Raw genomic sequence first — 18,252 nt, forward strand, 5'->3', positions numbered from 1 at the left:
CCACAGACCAGGAGATTCCCAGGTGTAGGAGCCCCACGGGCTGCCAGCGCAGCTGTTTTGGCTGGCACGGCTGTTTCAGCCGGCACCGCAGCACAGCGGCACTCTGTACAAAATACACTGGTTTGGTTGCCCTGTTAAACCGGCAATTGGAGTTTTCGGAAGGCAGATTAGCACATTCATCTGATTAAACGAGACTTAAACAGAAAGCCAGGCCAGAAGATTCCCGGGCAGCGATGTTGTAGCGATGTTGTTTCAGCCAGCGCAGTGGGTCATCACACGGGAAATCACACAGATCCTGGCGACCTTTCAGCAGGTGACTGGAACACCTGGGAGAGAGTCAACCGTTTAACTTAAAAAAAAAAAAAGGGCTCTGAGGCAGGGAGCCAAGATCAGGCTTGGCGAGTCCCACCCCCACAAAAACAAAACAGCAATTGGAAACGCTTGGGGTTGAGAGTTTCAGGCAAGCACAGCTGAACCCAGGCTGGTGCAGCTTGGTGGGGGGAGGGGCGTCCGCCATTACGGAGGCACTCCACCCTTACGGAGGTACTCTGCCGTTGCTGACTGCTGTTGCCAAGGCAACCTGCCATAACAGAGAGAGTCCACCATTACAGAGGAAGGCAACCATTGCCACGGCAGTTCTAACCACACCCATATAAACAGGACTACAGGAAATTACACACGGCAGCAGGGAGGAGCCCACGGCAGCTCAGCATAGCCTCTGCAGGCAGGCAGTGACTAGACTGCCCCCTTGTTGGGCAGGACAGTGCAACGGATACTCATAAATAAAGCCCTAACTCCCCGAGACAGAGCACCTGAGGGAAAAAAGGGGTTTTATGAGTTCTGCTGCAGCAAACTTAAACGTACCTGCCTAGCAGCCCTGAATGAACAACGAAGCTCACAGCTCAGCACTTGAGCTCCGATAGAGTACAGACTGTCTCCTCAAGCAGCTCCCTGACCCCCGTATATCCAAAGAGTCACCTCACAAAGGACTGATCAGACTGACATTTGGCAGGCATCATTCAGGGACAAAGATAGCAGAAGAAGAAACTGGTAGCAACCCTCATGGTTCTGCAGCTGCTACAGGTGTTCCCCAGGCAAGCAGGGCCAGGAGTGGACCTCAGCAGTCCTACAGCAGAGGGGCCAGACTGTTAGAAGGAAAACTAAGAACAGAAATACTTCATCATCAACAATCTGGACATCCACTCAGAGACCCAATTGGAAAATCAGCAACTACTCAGACGACAGGTGGATAAATCCACAAAGATGGGAAGAAACCAGAGCAAAAAGGAGGAAAACGCCCGAAACCAGAACACCTCGCCTCCTACAAGGGACCACAACTCCTCACCAGCAAGGGAACAAAGCTGGACGGAGAATGAGTGTGATAAAATGACAGAATCAGACATGAGAAGGTGGGTAATGAGAAACTTCCGTGAGCTAAAAGAACATGTTCTAACTCAATACAAAGAAACTAAGAACCTTGAAAAAAGATTTGATGAAATGATAACAAGAATGGACAACTTAGAGAGGAATATGAGTAAATAGATGGAGCTGATAAACACAACACGAGAACTTCGTGAAGCATGCACTTTTACACTGTTGGTGGGAGTGTAAATTAGTTCAACCATTGTGGAAGACAGTGTGGCGATTCCTCAAGGACCTAGAAATAGAAATTCCATCTGACCCAGCAATCCCATTACTGGGTATATATCCAAGGGACTATAAATTGTTCTACTATAAGGACACATGCACATGAATGTTCATTGCAGCACTGTTTACAAGAGCAAAGACCTGGAACCAACCCAAATGCCCATCGATGATAGACTTGACTGGGAAAATGTGACACATATACACCATGGAATATTATGCAGCAATCAGAAACGATGAGTTCGTGTCATTTGTAGGGTCATGGATGAATCTGGAGAACATCATTCTCAGCAAACTGACACAAGAACAGAAAATGAAATACCGCATGTTCTCACTCATAGGCGTGTGATGAACAATGAAAACACATGGACACAGGGAGGGGAGCACTACACACTGGGGTCTATTGGGGGGAATAGGGGAGGGACAGTGGGGGGGAGCTGGGGAGGCATGCCTTCCTCCCCTTCACCCACATCTGGCATGGGGAGAAATGCCAGATGTGGGTGAAGGGGAGGAAGGCAGCAAATCACACTGCCATGTGTGCACCTATGCAACTATCTTGCATGTTCTGCACATGTACCCCAAAACCTAAAATGCAATAAAAAAAAAATTTCTGCAATTCAAAGCAAAACAATAATGATACCATATTCAAAAACAAGTAAAAGGTTAGATTTTTTTTTTTTTCTCAAAGAAGAAATACATTCAAGGGAAATCTTGTACACTGCTGGTGAGATGCAAATTGATAAAGTCATCATAAAAATATAGTAAAAAATTAAACTAGAACCATCATATAATCCAGTAATACCATTTCTGGGCATAGTACTAAAGGAAATAACTTAGCATCTAGAAGAAATATCTTCCTCCCCATGTTTACTGTAGTACTGTTTACAATAGCCAATACATGGTGTGTGTACATAAACACAAACAGGTTACTATTCAACTATAAGACAAAAGGAAATCCAGCCGTTTACAATGCGGATAGACCTGGAGGACATTATACTAAATGAAATAAGCCAAGCACAGAAAGAAAAAGAAACTGAATCTTCTTGGTTAGATAGGAAATCTAAAAGTGTAAACTCACAGAAGCAGACAGCAGAACGGTAGCTGTTAGTGCCTGAGGTTGGGAATATGAGACGTTGTTCAAGAGTACAAATTTTTAGTTGTAAGTTGAGTAAATCTGAGAAATCTAATGTACATTAGCATTAGGTTACCAAAACAGCATTTAAATTTGCTACAACAGTAGGCCTTATGTATTCTTACTACCAAACAAAATGGCTATGTGAGGTAATAGATTTATGAACTTGACTACATTTGGTTTCATAATGTATATGCATATCAAATCATTACATTGTATACATTAAATATGTAGTTATATAATTTTTATTTATCAGAAAAATCCATGTCACACAAACATAGCTGTACAGTTAAGTCCTCACTCAATGTTCAAAATGGGTTCTTGAAACTGCATCTTTAAATGAAACAATGTTGCTATATACCATTCAAACATAACTGGTGTGTGTATCAATTAAACTCTGATAAAATTAGTTTTCTTAATCTGTTGCTTTCCTTAGCTTCCAAGAACTTAATGACAATGTTAAGCGAGAACTTACTATGCACTTATATAACTTACATAGGTGAGGGTGTGAGACACATATTTTTATATAGATACAGATACATCTCAACGACAGAATTTCAGTAGACTTCCTACTGGGACAAAATTACAGGATAATAATTATTAAGAAATAAGGTAACAATTGAGAGCTTGATATATACTTAGCAATGCTCTATGCTGGTTAATGATACAGTGCATTTAAGAAATATAGAAGGTGAGTAGATACTTTCATCCAGTGGTGTCCAACTCTTTGAATGCAAGGACTTTTTGCTTTTCTGTGTGGAGGATATCACAAAAATTTTTCACAAACCTTTCATTTTTTTTAAGCTCATCAGCTATCATTAGTGTTAGCGTATTTTATGTGTGGCCCAACACAATCCTTCCAATGTGGCCCAGGGAAGACCATTCTTCTTCCAGTGTGGCCCATGTTGGAAACCCATGCTTTAAAGTATATTATAAATTTCCAAAATCTGCACATATAGTTTAAATTACAAAGTCCTGTTTATACTAAAACAATCTTATTTTGAAGTAAATTAACATGAGATGTTTTCATATTTAGGAAAACGCTTACTGTTCTGATAAAATTTTTGCTGAGTAAGAATTTTTGTAGAATTACATTTGCAACCTCTATAGGATTAAAAATCACTAAGCAGAAAAGACACATCTGTCCCTGGTATTCCTGGGATTTCTGTACCAAATCCCAAAATGTCCATTACTCACCTTACACATTCTAGACGTCACGCAAAAACAGTATGTGAAAAAAAAATCCATTACCATACAACTCCTCAATATACAAATATTCCAATGTCTCCAAAAGCAATGGAACAGCAGTCAGATCATGCAGCCCCTTATAAGTGATAAAGTAGACATTGGCTTTCCCTGTAAACTTAAAGGGAGATCACTGAAGAAAAAAGAATTCTTAGATGATTTAACAGCATGGGACAGAAGATGACCCTATTTGTGAACATGAGAAAAAAAAAACTGCAGCTTTTTCAGAAATTATATTCATTGGAGCAGAGCTTCCCAAACTACTGTTTTTTTTTTTTCTTTTTTTTTTGAGACTGAGTCTCCCTCTGTTGCCAGGCTGGAGTACAGTGGCAAGATCTCGGCTCAGTGCAACCTGTGCCTCCCAGGTTCAAGTGATTCTCCTGCCTCAGCCTCCCAAGTAGCTGGAACTACAGGTGCGTGCCACCCCACCCAGCTAATTTTTGTATTTGCAGTGGAGACGGGGTTTCACCATGTTGGCCAGGATGGTTTTGATCTTTTGACCTCGTGATCTGTCCACCTCGGCCTCCCAAAGTGCTGGGATTACAGGCGTGAGCCACCACACCTGACCCCAAACTACATTTTAAGGCCTGGCTTCCTTCTTGACCTTTGGTCCACTTGCCTTTGTCCTCTCCTTCGTTCACTGTCACCTACCTGGTGATCTGGCTACTGTCTGATGTATCTTCACATTGTAGGGCTCCTTTCTTTGCCCCAGACAGGTGACCAGGTCTGGGTTAGAGAGAGCAGCACCTGTTTTATTAAAAAAAAAAAAAAAAAAAAATGACTATTGACAGGGATACTCCGATTACCAACCTAGTACTATGCTAAGCACAATAGAGAAATTATGGAAGATTCTAGAAAATTAATCCAAAAATTGTTTCCTGACAGTATCTTTAGAATATTTAAGTATTTTAAATCCGTGGGTCCTAAGTTCCACTACGCAGTACTACTGAATCAAAAATAACTTAAAATGCAATATGAATTGTATTTTAAGATATGGGAAATGATATTGCATGTCACTGAATCTCTAGAATTACCACTAACCTAGAGTGAAGGATACAAATTATCTCAAGAAAACAGAAGATTTATGTAGAGACAAAACAAAAAAGTTCCCAAGAGACATTCTACAAAGGAATAAGCTGAGAGAATTAGGAATTACATATTAAAGCTATCCTCACCCAGGGAGACCAGGTTTCTGTAGTTCTCCAACATCACATCTCTATATAAATTCTGCTGGGCAGGGTCCAGACATCTCCACTCTTCTGGAGAGAATTCTATGGTCACATCCCTGAATGTTAAGAGTTTCTGAAAATACATATGTATCAAGTTACAGAGGTCTTAATTTGACTACAGGTAAAATGAGTTAAGAGAACTAGTTCTGACATGTGATTGACTGGAATTATCTGATAAAACAACTTTCAACACAGTAATGTTCTCTAAACTATTCTATTCTGTAACTGTGGTAAAAGGAGGGCAAGCAACAATTTCTGTTGCTGCAATAAAGAAAATGGGCTCAACAGCACCAAGATGGCTGATCAGGAGCAGCTCAGGATTGCAGCTCCCAGTGAAAGTGTGCAGGGTGAGTGGACTCTGCATTTCCAGATGGACTTTTATTGCCTACAGACCAGGAGATTCCCAGGTGGAGGAGCCCCATGGGTTACCAGCAAAGCTGTTTTGGCTGGTGTGGCTGTTTCGGCCGGTGCCCCAGCACGGCGGTTCTCCATACAAAATACACGGGTCTGGGTGCCATTTTAACTGATGATTGGACCTCAGGGAAGACAGTCACCCATTCAACTGATAGAAAAGGGGACTGAAACAGGGAGCCAGGCCAGGAGATTCCCAGGCAAAAAAGCACCACGAATCTAAGCACGCCTGTTTCAGCCAGTGCTGTGGGCCGCCCCACAGGAAATCACACAGATCCTGGTGCCTTTCCAACAGGTGACTGGAACACCTGGGAGACAAAAAAAAAAAAGGCTCTGAGGCAGGGAGCCAGGTGATTAGGCTTGGCTGGTCCCATGCCCACAAAAAAACAGCAATCTGAAATGCTCTGGATTGAGAGTTTCACAGCAAAGAACAGCTGAACCCGGGGCAGGCCAGCTCTGTGGGGGAGGGGTGTCTGCCATTACCAAGGCACTCCACCACTACGGAGGTAGTCCGCCATTGCTGAGGCAGCCCGCCATTGCTGATGCAGCCCAAGACTCTGCCATTACAGAGGTGGGCCGCCATTGCCGAGGTAGTTCTAACTACATCCGTATAAACAGGACTTCAGGCAAGTTCACATGGCAGTTGGGTGGAGCCCACAGCAGCTCAGCAAAGCCTCTACAGGCAGACAGTGACTAACTAGGCTGCCTCCTCGCTGGGCAGGGCAGCCCTGAAAAAAGGCAGCAGCACAACAGAAACTCATAAATAAAGTCCTAACTCCCCGGGACGGAGCACCTCTGAAAAAAATAAGGGGGTTTATGAGTTCTGCTGCAGCAGACTCAAACGTACCTGCCTGGCAACTCTGAATGAATAATGGAGCTCACAGCTCAGCCCTTGAGCTCGTATAAAGGACAGAGTGTCTCCTCAAGCAGCTCCCTGACCCACATATATCCAAAAAGTCACCTCATAAAGGAGAGCTCAGTCTGACATCAGCGGGTATCCTACAGGGACAAAGACAGCAGAAGAAACTGGCAGCAACCCTTACTGTTCTGCAGCTGCTACAGGTGATCCCCAGGCATGCAGGGCCTGGAGTGGACCTCAGCAGTCCTACAGCAGAGGGGCCTGACAGGTAGAAGGAAACTAAGAAAAAGAGATAACTTCATCATCAACAAACTTGACGTCCACTCAGAGACCCAATCTGAAAGTCAACAACTACAAAGGCAACAGGTGGATAAATACACAAAGATGGGAAGAAACCAGCGCAAAAAGGATGAAAACACCCCAAATCAGAACACCTCTTCTCCTACAAGGGATCACAACTCCTCAGCAGCAAGGGAACAAGGCTGGATGGAGAATCAGTGTGATGAACTGACAGAATCAGGCTTCAGAAGGTGGGTAATGAGAAACTTCTGTGAGCTAAAAGAACATGTTCTAACCCAATGCAAAGAAACTAAGAACCTTAAAAAAATTTGACGAAGTGCTAACGAGAATAAACAACTTAGAAATATAAGTGAATTGATGGAGCTGAAAAACACAACACGAGAACTTCACGAAGCATACACGAGTTTCAACAGCCAAATTGACCAAGCAGAAGAAAGGGTATCAGAGGTCGAAGATCAACTCAATGAAATAAAACGAGAAGGCAAAATTAGAGAAAAGAGGGTAAAAAGGAATGAACAAAGTCTCCAAGAAATATGAGACTATGTGAAAAGACCTAATCTATGTTTGATAGGGGTACCTGAATGTGAAGGAGAGAATGAATCCAAGCTGGAAAATACTCTTGAGGATATTATCCAGGAAAACTTCCCCAACCTAGCAAGGTGAGCCAATATTCAAGTCCAGGAAATACAGAGAACACCACAAAGATATTCCTGAAGAAGAGCAACCCCAAGGCACATAATCGTCAGATTCACCAGGGTTAAAATGAAGAAGAAAATGCTAAGGGCAGCCAGAGAGAAAGGTCAGGTTACCCACAAAGGGAAGCCCATCAGATTCACAGCAGATCTCTCAGCAGAAACCCAGATGGGTTCACAGCCGAATTCTATCAGGCATACAAAGAGGAGCTGGTACCATTCCTTCTGAACCTATTCCAAACAATCCAAAAACAGGGAATCCTTCCCTAATCATTTTATGAGACCAACATCATCCTGATACCAAATCCCGGCACAGACTCAACAAGAGAAGAAAACTTCAGGTCAATATCCATGATGAACATAGATGCAAAAATCTTCAATAAAATACTGGCAAACTGATTGCAACAGCACATCAAAAAGCTTATCCACCACGATCAAGTAGGCTTCATCCCAGGGATGCAAGGCTGGTTCAACATATGCAAGTGTATAAACGTAATTCACCACATAAACAGAACCAAAGACAAAACCACATGGTTATCTCAATTGATGCAGAGAAGGCCTTTGACAAAATTCAACAGCGCTTTATGCTAAAAACCCTCAATAAACTAGGTATTGATGGAATGTATCTCAAAATAGTAAAAGCTATTTACGGCAAACTAACAGCCAATATCATACTGAATGGGCAAAAACTGGAAGCATTTGTATCTCAAAATAGTAAAAGCTATTTACGGCAAACTAACAGCCAATATCATACTGAATGGGCAAAAACTGGAAGCATTCCCTTTGAAATCTGACACTAGACAAGGATGCCCTCTCTCACCACTCCTATTCAATATAGTATTGGAAGTTCTAGCCAGAGCAATCAGGCAAGGAAAAGAAATAAAGAGTATTCAATTAGGAAAGGAGGAAGACAAATTGTCTCTATTTGCAGACGACATGATTGTATATCTAGAAGACCCCCATCGTCTCAACCCAAAATCTCCTTAAACTGATAAGCAACTTCAGCAAAGCCTCAGGAAACAAAATCGATGTGCAAAAATCACAAGCATTCCTATACACCAATAACAGGCTTAAAGAGAGCCAAATCAAGAATGAACTGCCATTCACAATGGCTACAAAGAGAATAAAATACCTAGGAATACAAATTACAAGGAATGTAAGGGACCTCTTCAAGGAGAACTACAAACCACTGCTCAACGAAATAAGAGAGGACACAAACAGATGGAGAAACATTCCATGTTCATGGTTAGGAAGAATCAGTATCCTGAAAATGGCCATACTGCCCAAAGTAATTTACAGATTCAACACTGTCTCCATCAAGCAAACAATGACCTTCACAGAACTGGAAAAAACCACCTTAAACTTCATATGGAACCAGAGAGAGCCCACATAGCCAAGTCAATTCTAAGCAAAAAAAACAAAGCAGGAGGCATCACACTACCGGACTTCAAATTATACTACAAAGCTACAGTAATCAAAACAGCATGGTACTGGTACCAAAACAGAGATATAGACCAATGGAACAGAACAGAGGCCTTGGAGGCAACACCACACATCTACAATGATCCGATCTTTGACACACCTGACAAAAACAAGCCATGGGGAAAGGATTCCTTGTTTAATAAACGGTGTTGGGAAAACTGGCTAGTAATGTGCAGAAAGCAGAAACTGGGCCCCTTCCTGACACCTTACACTAAAATTAACTCCAGATGGATAAAAGACTTAAATATAAGACCTAACACCATAAAAACCCTTGAAGAAAACCTAGGCAAAACCATTCAGGACATGGGCGTAGGCAAGGACTTCATGACCAAAACACCAAAAGTATTAACAACAAAAGCCAAAATAGACAAATGGGACCTAATCAAACTCCATAGGTTCTGCACAGCAAAAGAAACAATCATTAGAGTGAATCGGCAACCAACAGAATGGGAAAAAAGTTTTGCAGTTTACCCATCTGACAAAGGGCTGATATCCAGAATCTACAAAGAACTAAAACAGATTTACAAGAATAAAACAAGCCCATTCAAAAGTGGGCAAAGGACATGAACAGATCCTTTACAAAAGAAGACATACATGAGGTCAAAAAACATATGAAAAATGCTCATCATCACTGGCTATTAGAGAAATGCAAATCAAAACTACATTGAGATACCACCGCATGCCAGTTAGAATGGCGATCATTAAAAAACCTGGAGACAACAGATGCTGGAGAAGATTTGGAGAAATAGAAACACTTTTACACTGTTGGTGGGATTGTAAATTTGTTCAACCATTGTGGAAGACAGTGTGGCGATTCCTCAAGGACCTAGAGATAGAAATTCCATTTGACCCAGCAATCCCATTACTGGGTATATACACAAAGGATTATAAATCGTTCTACTATAAGGACATATGCACACTTATGTTCACTGCAACACTGTTTACAATAGCAAAGACCTGGAACCAACCCAAATGCCCATCGATGATAGACTGGACAGAGAAAATGTGGCACATATACACCATGGAATACTAGGCAGCCATCAAAAACACTGAGTTTGTGTCCTTTGTAGGGACATGGATGAATCTGGAAACCATCATTTTCAGCAGACTGACAGAAGAACAGAAAATCAAACACCGCATGTTCTCACTCATATGTGACTGTCGACCAATGAGAACACATGGACACAGGGAGGGAAGCATCACACACTGGGGTCTGTAGGGGGGAAATAGAAGAGGGACAGTAGGGGGTGGGGATTTGGGGAGAGATAGCATGGGGAGAAATGCCAGATATAGGTGATGGGGAGGAAGGCCACACATCACACTGCCATGTGTGTAGCTATGCAACAATCTTGCATGTTCTTCACATGTACCCCAAAACCTAAAATGCAATAAAAAAATAAAATAATAATTAAAAAAGAAAATGGGCTACACTGACAGGCCCCTACCAAAACCAAACAGAGTAGACCCTGTGACCTCCTGGAAAACGGGTGGAACTCACATCTCAGTAAAGTATCTGGAAGCTCTCATGCTTGACCATGGCCTTACTGTAGAATCATGTGAGGAACTGAATTTAAAAAACAGGGATGTTTTCACCCAGAATAACAGACAGAATCTGTGAAGAGGGTACACCTGATAGTTTCTCTTCAAACTGTCCATGTGATCCTACTAGAAGACTAGGCTGAGAGACACTTAGTTAAGCATTGCCTCTCAAGCTTCAATGTACATATAAAATTATTTCATATTCTAGTCCTCGGTTTAAGTAACAAAATTCTGCAGGTTTGAAAAGAGTCCATGAATTAGCTTTTTATAGCAAGTCTGTTAATGCTGACATTCCTCCCCCAGACCCATTATAGTACCGTTCAGCTAGAGAAAGCAGACAGGCACAGAGTGTCTTACCCCAACACCCTTGTCACAACACAAATACTTTTCATCCGAAGATAAGACCACCAATCATCATCTTGAAACATGGCATTCTGCAGCCCTTTAAAGGTTACAGAAGTTGGAAATGGTGGATATGTCTAAGTCTGCATTTGAAAAACAATCATGTGCACCTGCATTAATGCCACCTTCATGGGGCATTTAATACATGCTCAGACATATGTCACGGAGCACTGTGCTGGGAAGCTCACATTATGTGTGTTAATTCTCATAACATCCTGGGAGGTGGATACTAACTAAGTGTTCTATACTTCCCAGATTTAAATGCAGGGCCCAGAATTTCTATTTCCTTTCTTTTTTCCCCCCTTTGATCTTTTTTTTTAATGCATAGAATAATAGCTAGTAAATACAAGTGGATGGGAGAGAGACAGAAAGAAAGTGTTAAGTACAATTCAGAGGAATTTTTATTCTTATGTTTCTATTTTCTTTGAGACTTGTAAGAAATAGCCACTGAAACTGCAGGGATGGAGAACAGGTTGCTGGATGGGATGTCCATAGAAACACTGGTTTTAAATTTATAGAAAAGATTTAAGGCCCCAAAGTATCTAGCTTTTCCCTACTTATCGGCTTTTGGGTTTTAGAGAATTGTGAGCACCAGCTCTGGAGAGGAGGTAGGAGTAGCCACTCCAAACTCTGATCTCTTCTAATCAGTTCTGTGAGAGATTTCAGTGTGGGGTGAGACCTGGACACGGATCAGAAGAGGGTGGATCTGGGCAGGGATGAGACAGAAAGTGGGCCTTCTGCCCTCTGCTGTCTACGCCACTAAGTACTTTCAGTTTTGTCTTTTCTAAGCCTGACCAAGGGAAATTTGATTCCCAGAGTTTGTGAAATTTTAATGTATTTTAACCACTTCCCTGTCTCTTTTGTAACATGCAATAACAAGGACAGTGGCTCAAGCCTGTAATCCCAGCACTTTGGGAGGCCGAGGCCGGTGGATCACGAGGTCAAAAGATCGAGACCATCCTGGTCAACATGGTGAAACCCCGTCTCTACTAAAAATGCAAAAAAATATTAGCTGGGCACAGTGGCATGTGCCTGTAATCCCAGCTACTCAGGAGGCTGAGGCAGGAGAATTGCCTGAACCCAGGAGGCGGAGGTTGCGGTGAGCCGAGATGGCGCCATTGCACTCCAGCCTGGGTAACAAGAGCGAAACTCCGCCTCAAAGAAAAACCAAAAACCAAAAAACAAAAAACAAGGAATTTAACCAAAACCCTTATGTTTCTCTAGAGCAATTATATTAGAAGTTATTTATTCTTAGCAAGGTAAACACAATAAAAATAATTACAAATTCTCTTCTGTCAATGAATAGCCATTCACATAGTGGTATCAAAACTCACAAAACAGGCTAGGCACAGAGGCTCACATCTGTAATCCCAGCACTTCAGGAGGCCCAAGCAGGCAGATCACAAGACCAGGAGTTCAAGACCAGCCTGGCCAATACGGTGAAACCCTGCCTCTACTAAAAATACAAAAAAAATTAGCCAACGTTGTTGTGGCCACCTGTAGTCCCAACTACTCAAGAGGTTGAAGAATCAATTGAACTCGAGGGGTGGAGATGGCAGCCACTGCACTCCAGCCTAGGTGACAGAACGAGACTCCATCTCAAAAAACTAACAACAACAACAAAAAAACAACTCATGAAATAATAAAGGGGAAGTAGCCCAAATGAAGCTTAAGTCTCTTGTACAGTTTCCGTCTTTGTACTGAACATATGATGCTGGATTCAACCAATTATCCATGTGCTCTAGACAGCAAGTTCCTTGAGAGTAGGGACCATGACTGCTTCATGTCTTTTTCTAATGTCTATGTGAAATATAAGCAATTAGCTTACTGATCAATTTGAGTCTCCAGATATCTTTATTTTTCACCAAAGAACCAGAAAACTAGGGCAACTCTTATGTGGGTACAAACCAAGGATATTATTTTTTGTGAGGGGAGGAACAAACCCTGGATGAATCCCTTCTTTTCCTCTGAAATGGGAGCAGAATTAGACCTTGTGGTCAGACTGACCCTTGTCTGCATAGGACATCCTCAAATATCTCAAATACTCACAGATGCTGGTGAGAGTATCCCCAGTGACCCTGGGCTGACAGGCAGGACAGACTAAGGCTGACTTTGTGGGGTCCAAACAGAAAATGGAACAGCTTTGGTGGAGCTGCAGATCCTGGATCCAGATGTGATTTCCCCTGTCCCTGATCAGCTAGTAGGGGGAAGACAAAAGTACTCTACTTAAGTAACACGGTTTACAGGGAGGCATAGTTGTGATTGTGGCTCTGGATATTTTGTAGCCCTGACCTGCCACTGCTAAGGTGCTTGTTTACACTTACAGATTCTGCCATAGGATTCTATTTATAGCAGAAGCCTTGCACACAGATATAGCAGGTCACAGGACAAGATCTGGAAAACTCAAAGGGCTCCACTACGAAAATGGGGCTTAAGATGTCTATGTTTCCTCTAAAGTGATGCAGAAAATGTCTTCTGTTAGTTTTCTGTATGTCTTTTATTCAAAGTCTGGCCCAGTCTTGGGAATCCTAGGCAGAGGCCAGCTTTTATGTGCAGATTCTAGGTGGGATCAATGTGCTTCTGCATTCTTAGGGGTTACAGCAAGCAGAGTAAAACCAGAGGACAGATCCTCTCATGGAGGCTCCTTCAACACATTCTAAAGAATATTTTGACCTAAAGGAGAAAGCTGGGATAAACGTAATATAGAGTTTATTTGTGCCAAAGCTTGAAGACTGCAACACCGGGGTATAAAGCTGCCCTGAATATACATTCCAATTAGAAGCAGTTACAAGTTTTGTTGTTGTTGTTATTTTTTGAGATGGAGTCTGTTGGCCAGGTTAGAGTGCCATGGTGCAATCTTGGCTCACTGCAACCTCCACCACCTGGCTTCAAGTGATTCTCCTGTCTCAGCCTTTAGAGTAGCTGTGACTACAGGCATGTTCCACCATGCTCAGCTAATTTTTTGTATTTTTAGTAGAGACAGGGTTTCATCATGTAAGCCAGGATGCTCTTGATCTCCTGACCTTGTGATCCGCCCACCTCGGCTTCCCAAAATGCTGGGATTACAGGCACAAATATATTATTGAAGGCAAAAGAAAGGCAGAGCGAACTGAAAGAAAGCTGTCAGAAAATCTTACTGGTTTATAAAATTAACACAGGTTAGCAACTGGCTATATACATGGTTAAGCAATAAGGTGTGGGTTATAGTGTTCAGTATGGCATTATTAGGTTAATTTATATCCACTCGTGGCAATAACAAGCAGTTTCAAAAGACAAATAGTTTGAAGAGAGGAACAGCAGGACTGTGGTCTCGTTTTAACACATCCCTGGGTCTCATAATTACAAGATCTTGTATTTCTCAGATAAAAGTTCTCTTCTTTTCTCAAATCCCAGGACATAAATTCAGAATTTGGAACTGCACATTTAAGACTTGGAAGGCTGGTGAGCTATACACGTTTGTGGGCATTTGGGCAAAGGGAGGAGGAAGTTGAAGTTCTCAGGTTTAATTAATGTACACGTGTGATCCTGGTTGGGTTTATGGGCCCCATGATCTCTGAGTCACTGTCAGATCTGCAGACGCCTGGAGCACTGAAGGAGGTGGAATAACTAACTGCTGTCCTAAAAAGTAATTTTTGTAGAAATCTAGTCTAACTGCTCTAAAAGGGACTGCAGATCCCAAATAGAGACCATTTTGTTTGCAGCTTTGGAAAGCACTTTACTGCACAATTGTGGGTTGTGACTAGAATCCTGAGAAAGATAGTTTTCCTCTAAAGTGAAGCCTGGTGGGTACCTTGTGTATAGCATCTGGTAATTCTGGGCAGTGTGTGGAAAATATAGCTAAAAGCAAAATCATCTCTGAACTCTCCACAATAACAGAACAGCAAGAAAATGTGTTGTTATATAATTAAACAAAATGTGATGGGCATGCATTACAGCAATCTACTAAGATTGTAAACAGAAAGAAAGTCACCATAATTAGTTCTCAAGCAGACGACTTGACAGCACCATTTGTCACACACAGTTTATAATAATGTCACCTAATTTGGGACGTTATCTGGGTTTCCTAATTGGTAATATTCAAATGGAAAATAAACTTCCTGCAGCTTCATAACAGAAGGTAGATTTGAAATGTGATATCAGGTATCTGCTGAAGGCAGCCTCCTATTCTCCTACAGAAACTGTGGAATAGGGTGTACATTCTTGCTATTTACATTTCTTTTTTCTTTTTTTTTGAGACAGAGTTTCGCTCTTGTTACCCAGGCTGGAGTGCAATGGAGCGATCTTGGCCCACCGCAACCTCCGCCTCCCGGGTTCAAGGAATTCTCCTGCCTCAGCCTCCCGAGTAGCTGGGACTACAGGCGCGCGCCACCATGCCCAGCTAATTTTTGTATTTTTTAGTAGAGACGGAGTTTCACCATGTTGACCAGGATGGTCTCGATCTCTTGACCTCGTGATACACCCGCCCATACACCCGCCTCGGCCTCCCAAAGTGCTGGGATTATAGCCGTGAGCCACCGCAAGGGCCCGCTAGTTACATTTCAAAGCAACACTTTCCATGTCCTAGATAAAGACAATTTTGAGTCAAAAAAGACAAATAACCTAGTTAACAGATAAAAATGATTTACATATGTTTCAAAAAAGCATAGAAAATATTTAAATAAAAAAGTTTTCAAACTAAATGCTTTAAGGCAGAAGAACAAAAATTCTTCACTCATTCTAAAGAGAAAGCATTAAGCCTCTTCTTTCTAATTTGTGTTTGTTCCCACAACAGCCAGGTCTAAAGGCATGGTCTTGAACTCACTAACTTCTTAATTCTAATAGCACATGAGGGAAGGACTCGGCTACACTGTGTGCACAGGGAAGACGATGTGCGAGGAAAGGAAAAAGCAGACGAGACAGGAGCTATCAAGAGCCTTGGATGGCGGTAGGGCAGGATTAACAAAAGGACTGGTTTGTGCTACAAGAGCAGGCCCAGGCAGGGCTACTTTCTGACTCATTTCTGTGTCCATAAACCCAGAGGAGACTAGCATTAGGAGGTCCAGAAGCCTGGATTGGTGAAGGAATCAGGTTCCTGCTACAGATCCAGTGTCTGGGGTTGAGATGAGCCAGGAGTCTTCTGGGCAGTGTGTGTGTTCCTGGCAGACCACTCTAGGACCAAAGCTGCCATGGGCGTGCTCAGGAGTGGGTTAGAATTGGGTGGGGGCTGGCAGCAGGGTGCAGGGAGGGATAATTCTCAGAACTCCCTTCCTCTAAGTTTCTAGTCCTCTCTCCTCTGGAGACCTGGAAGGACAGGACCCAGTGTGACAGCGAATGGACAGAACCCAGTCACACCTCCCGCAGACACCCGGCATCTCCCTCCCTCCAGCCCAGGCTCAGCCACGTCTGTCTTCTGACAGAAAACGTTCGTTGTTTGCTCAACAGCAGTCAGTGCTCCACCCCGACGGGACGTCCAGCACCTCACTAACGACACCACCCAGAGTCAGCGCCGACCCCACAAGCTCAGCGCTCTTCCCGCAGCCGCCCCCCGCAGACGCCAGTCCCGGCCTCTGGACAAGCGTCCTCATTTCCGAACCCCGCCCGCAAACCAAGGGCGCCCACACCCTCCTCGGGGTCAGTCACGTGGCAGAACCGCTCAGAACTCGGCGGAGCGCCGGGCGCACCCCCGGCGGGGTCTAAGAGACGCCCCCCCAGAAACAGCCACGCGGGGGAGACGCCCGGGGCGAGGGAGCTGCTGGGAAAGGGGGCGGCGGGCGATCCGCTTCGCCTCCCCACACCCCTCACAAGAGCCTTTCCTTCAAGACCCGCTGGCAGCCCCCGGAGCGCGAGCCACGGCCGGGGCCGCCCCGTGCACGAGTCCCCGTTTGCTCACGGGAACCCCACGTTTTCACGGAGCCTCCATCTAATCCGAACAGGGTCAAGTAGGGACGGGACCACGGACCACAGCGCCGCCCACGCGGGCACCGCGGAGCTCCTCAGCTCGCAGCCCGGGGAAGGTGCGGGGCTGCGGGCGCAGAGCTGACAACAAGGGCTGCAGGCTGGGCCAGAGCCGCCGTGCCGGGACCGACGGGAGCCCGGGTCCCTCCGCGACGGCTGAGCGGCGGCCGCGGGGACTCGGCTCCCAGACTCCGTCCCGCCGCCGCCATTTCCTGCCGGTTCCGATGAGGCCTCCCCAGCCTCGGGACGCCCTGCCCCGCACACTCACCATTTCTGGGCTTCGGGGTGTCGCGGAGTCTTAGCTACGAATCACCCGAGACCCCAGGTCACAGAGCGACGGAGGCCGAGGCTGCGGCTGAATCACCCCGGCCTCCCTGAGGGGGCGGAAGCAGGGCGCCGAGGCCCTAACCGAGCTGGGGCTGGAGCAAAAGCCGCGCCAGATCCGGGATCCCGCCCTCTGTCCTCCGGCTGTGCGCCTGATTGGGCAGTTCTCAGTCTAGCGCTCTGATTGGATGTGGCTCCAAGCTCCGCGGCCTCAGGCTTTGAGTGACAGAAATTGCGACCATACAGCGCACGGAATGAGGCAAGAGTGACAGACTGCTTCCTGCAGGCACTTGCAGGCAGGCCTTTCTTTGCTAGGCCTGCCTCTGCTGGGGGTTCATTTTTAACCCTCTGGTGTGTAAGGTTACACGCATTTATAAATTGTGAAAGCACGCGCGTGCGCACACACCGACACACGCTTGTTCACAAATGGAAACAATGCTATGACAACTATTTTAATATTTTAGATTTCATAACCTTTCTGGCCTCTGGTCCTTTGAGCAGGACACCTGAGATTTGAAGAGGGAAGCAATGCTCTAAAAAAATAAAACGTAGCTGGGCACAGTGGCTCACGCCTGTAATCCCAGCACTTTGGGAGGCCAAGGCGGGTGGATCACGAGGTCAGGAGTTAAAGACCAGCCTGTCCAACATGGTAAAACCCCGTCTCTACTAAAAATACCAAAAAAAAAAAAAAAAAAATTAGCTTGGCAAGGTGGCACTCACCTGTAGTTCCAGCTACTCAGGAGACTGAGGCAGGGGAATCGCTTGAACCTGGGAGGTGGAGGTTGCAGTTAGCAGAGATCGCGCCACTGCACTCTAGCCTGGCAACAGTGAGACTCCCTCTCAAAAAAAAAAAGTTAGCTATTTGTGAATTTTCACTTTTGTATTAGCCCCATCAAAACTAATAAAAATAAACAAGTGAAATTATAATTTTAACCTATTTTATCCAAAATACTATTGTTTTAATGTGATCAATATTTAATTAGAAATAAAGCATATTTCTGATTTAATTCTTCTAATCTCACTGTATAACTTACTTTTGTAACACATTTTACTTCAACA

General features: G+C 44.1%; 1 protein-coding gene across 7 annotated transcripts in view; it reads right to left on the reverse strand.

Annotated features, from left to right (window-relative positions):
• The window catches only part of LOC108587714 (uncharacterized), a 49,919-nt gene extending 32,617 nt beyond the window's left edge, over positions 1 to 17,302 (reverse strand). For 5 of the 7 annotated variants that reach the window (XR_004741139.3, XR_013533250.1, XR_013533251.1 and 2 more), the window contains exons 1-3: positions 17,138 to 17,302; positions 5,197 to 5,323; positions 4,673 to 4,768 (exon numbers count right to left, since the gene is read on the reverse strand). Coding sequence is in view for 1 of the 7 variants with exons in the window: in XM_035294422.3 (XP_035150313.2) it covers positions 4,673 to 4,768; positions 5,197 to 5,323; positions 17,138 to 17,140 (226 nt within the window). In the remaining 6 variants the exon portion in view is untranslated. The remainder of the gene's footprint in view (positions 1 to 4,672; positions 4,769 to 5,196; positions 5,324 to 17,137) is intronic. The other 2 variants (XM_035294426.3, XM_035294423.3) reach the window with 1 other exon arrangement.
• Positions 17,303 to 18,252: the final 950 nt, after the last annotated feature.

This window comes from Callithrix jacchus, chromosome 3, assembly GCF_049354715.1.
Source record: "Callithrix jacchus isolate 240 chromosome 3, calJac240_pri, whole genome shotgun sequence".
Classification (NCBI taxonomy): domain Eukaryota; kingdom Metazoa; phylum Chordata; class Mammalia; order Primates; family Cebidae; genus Callithrix; species Callithrix jacchus.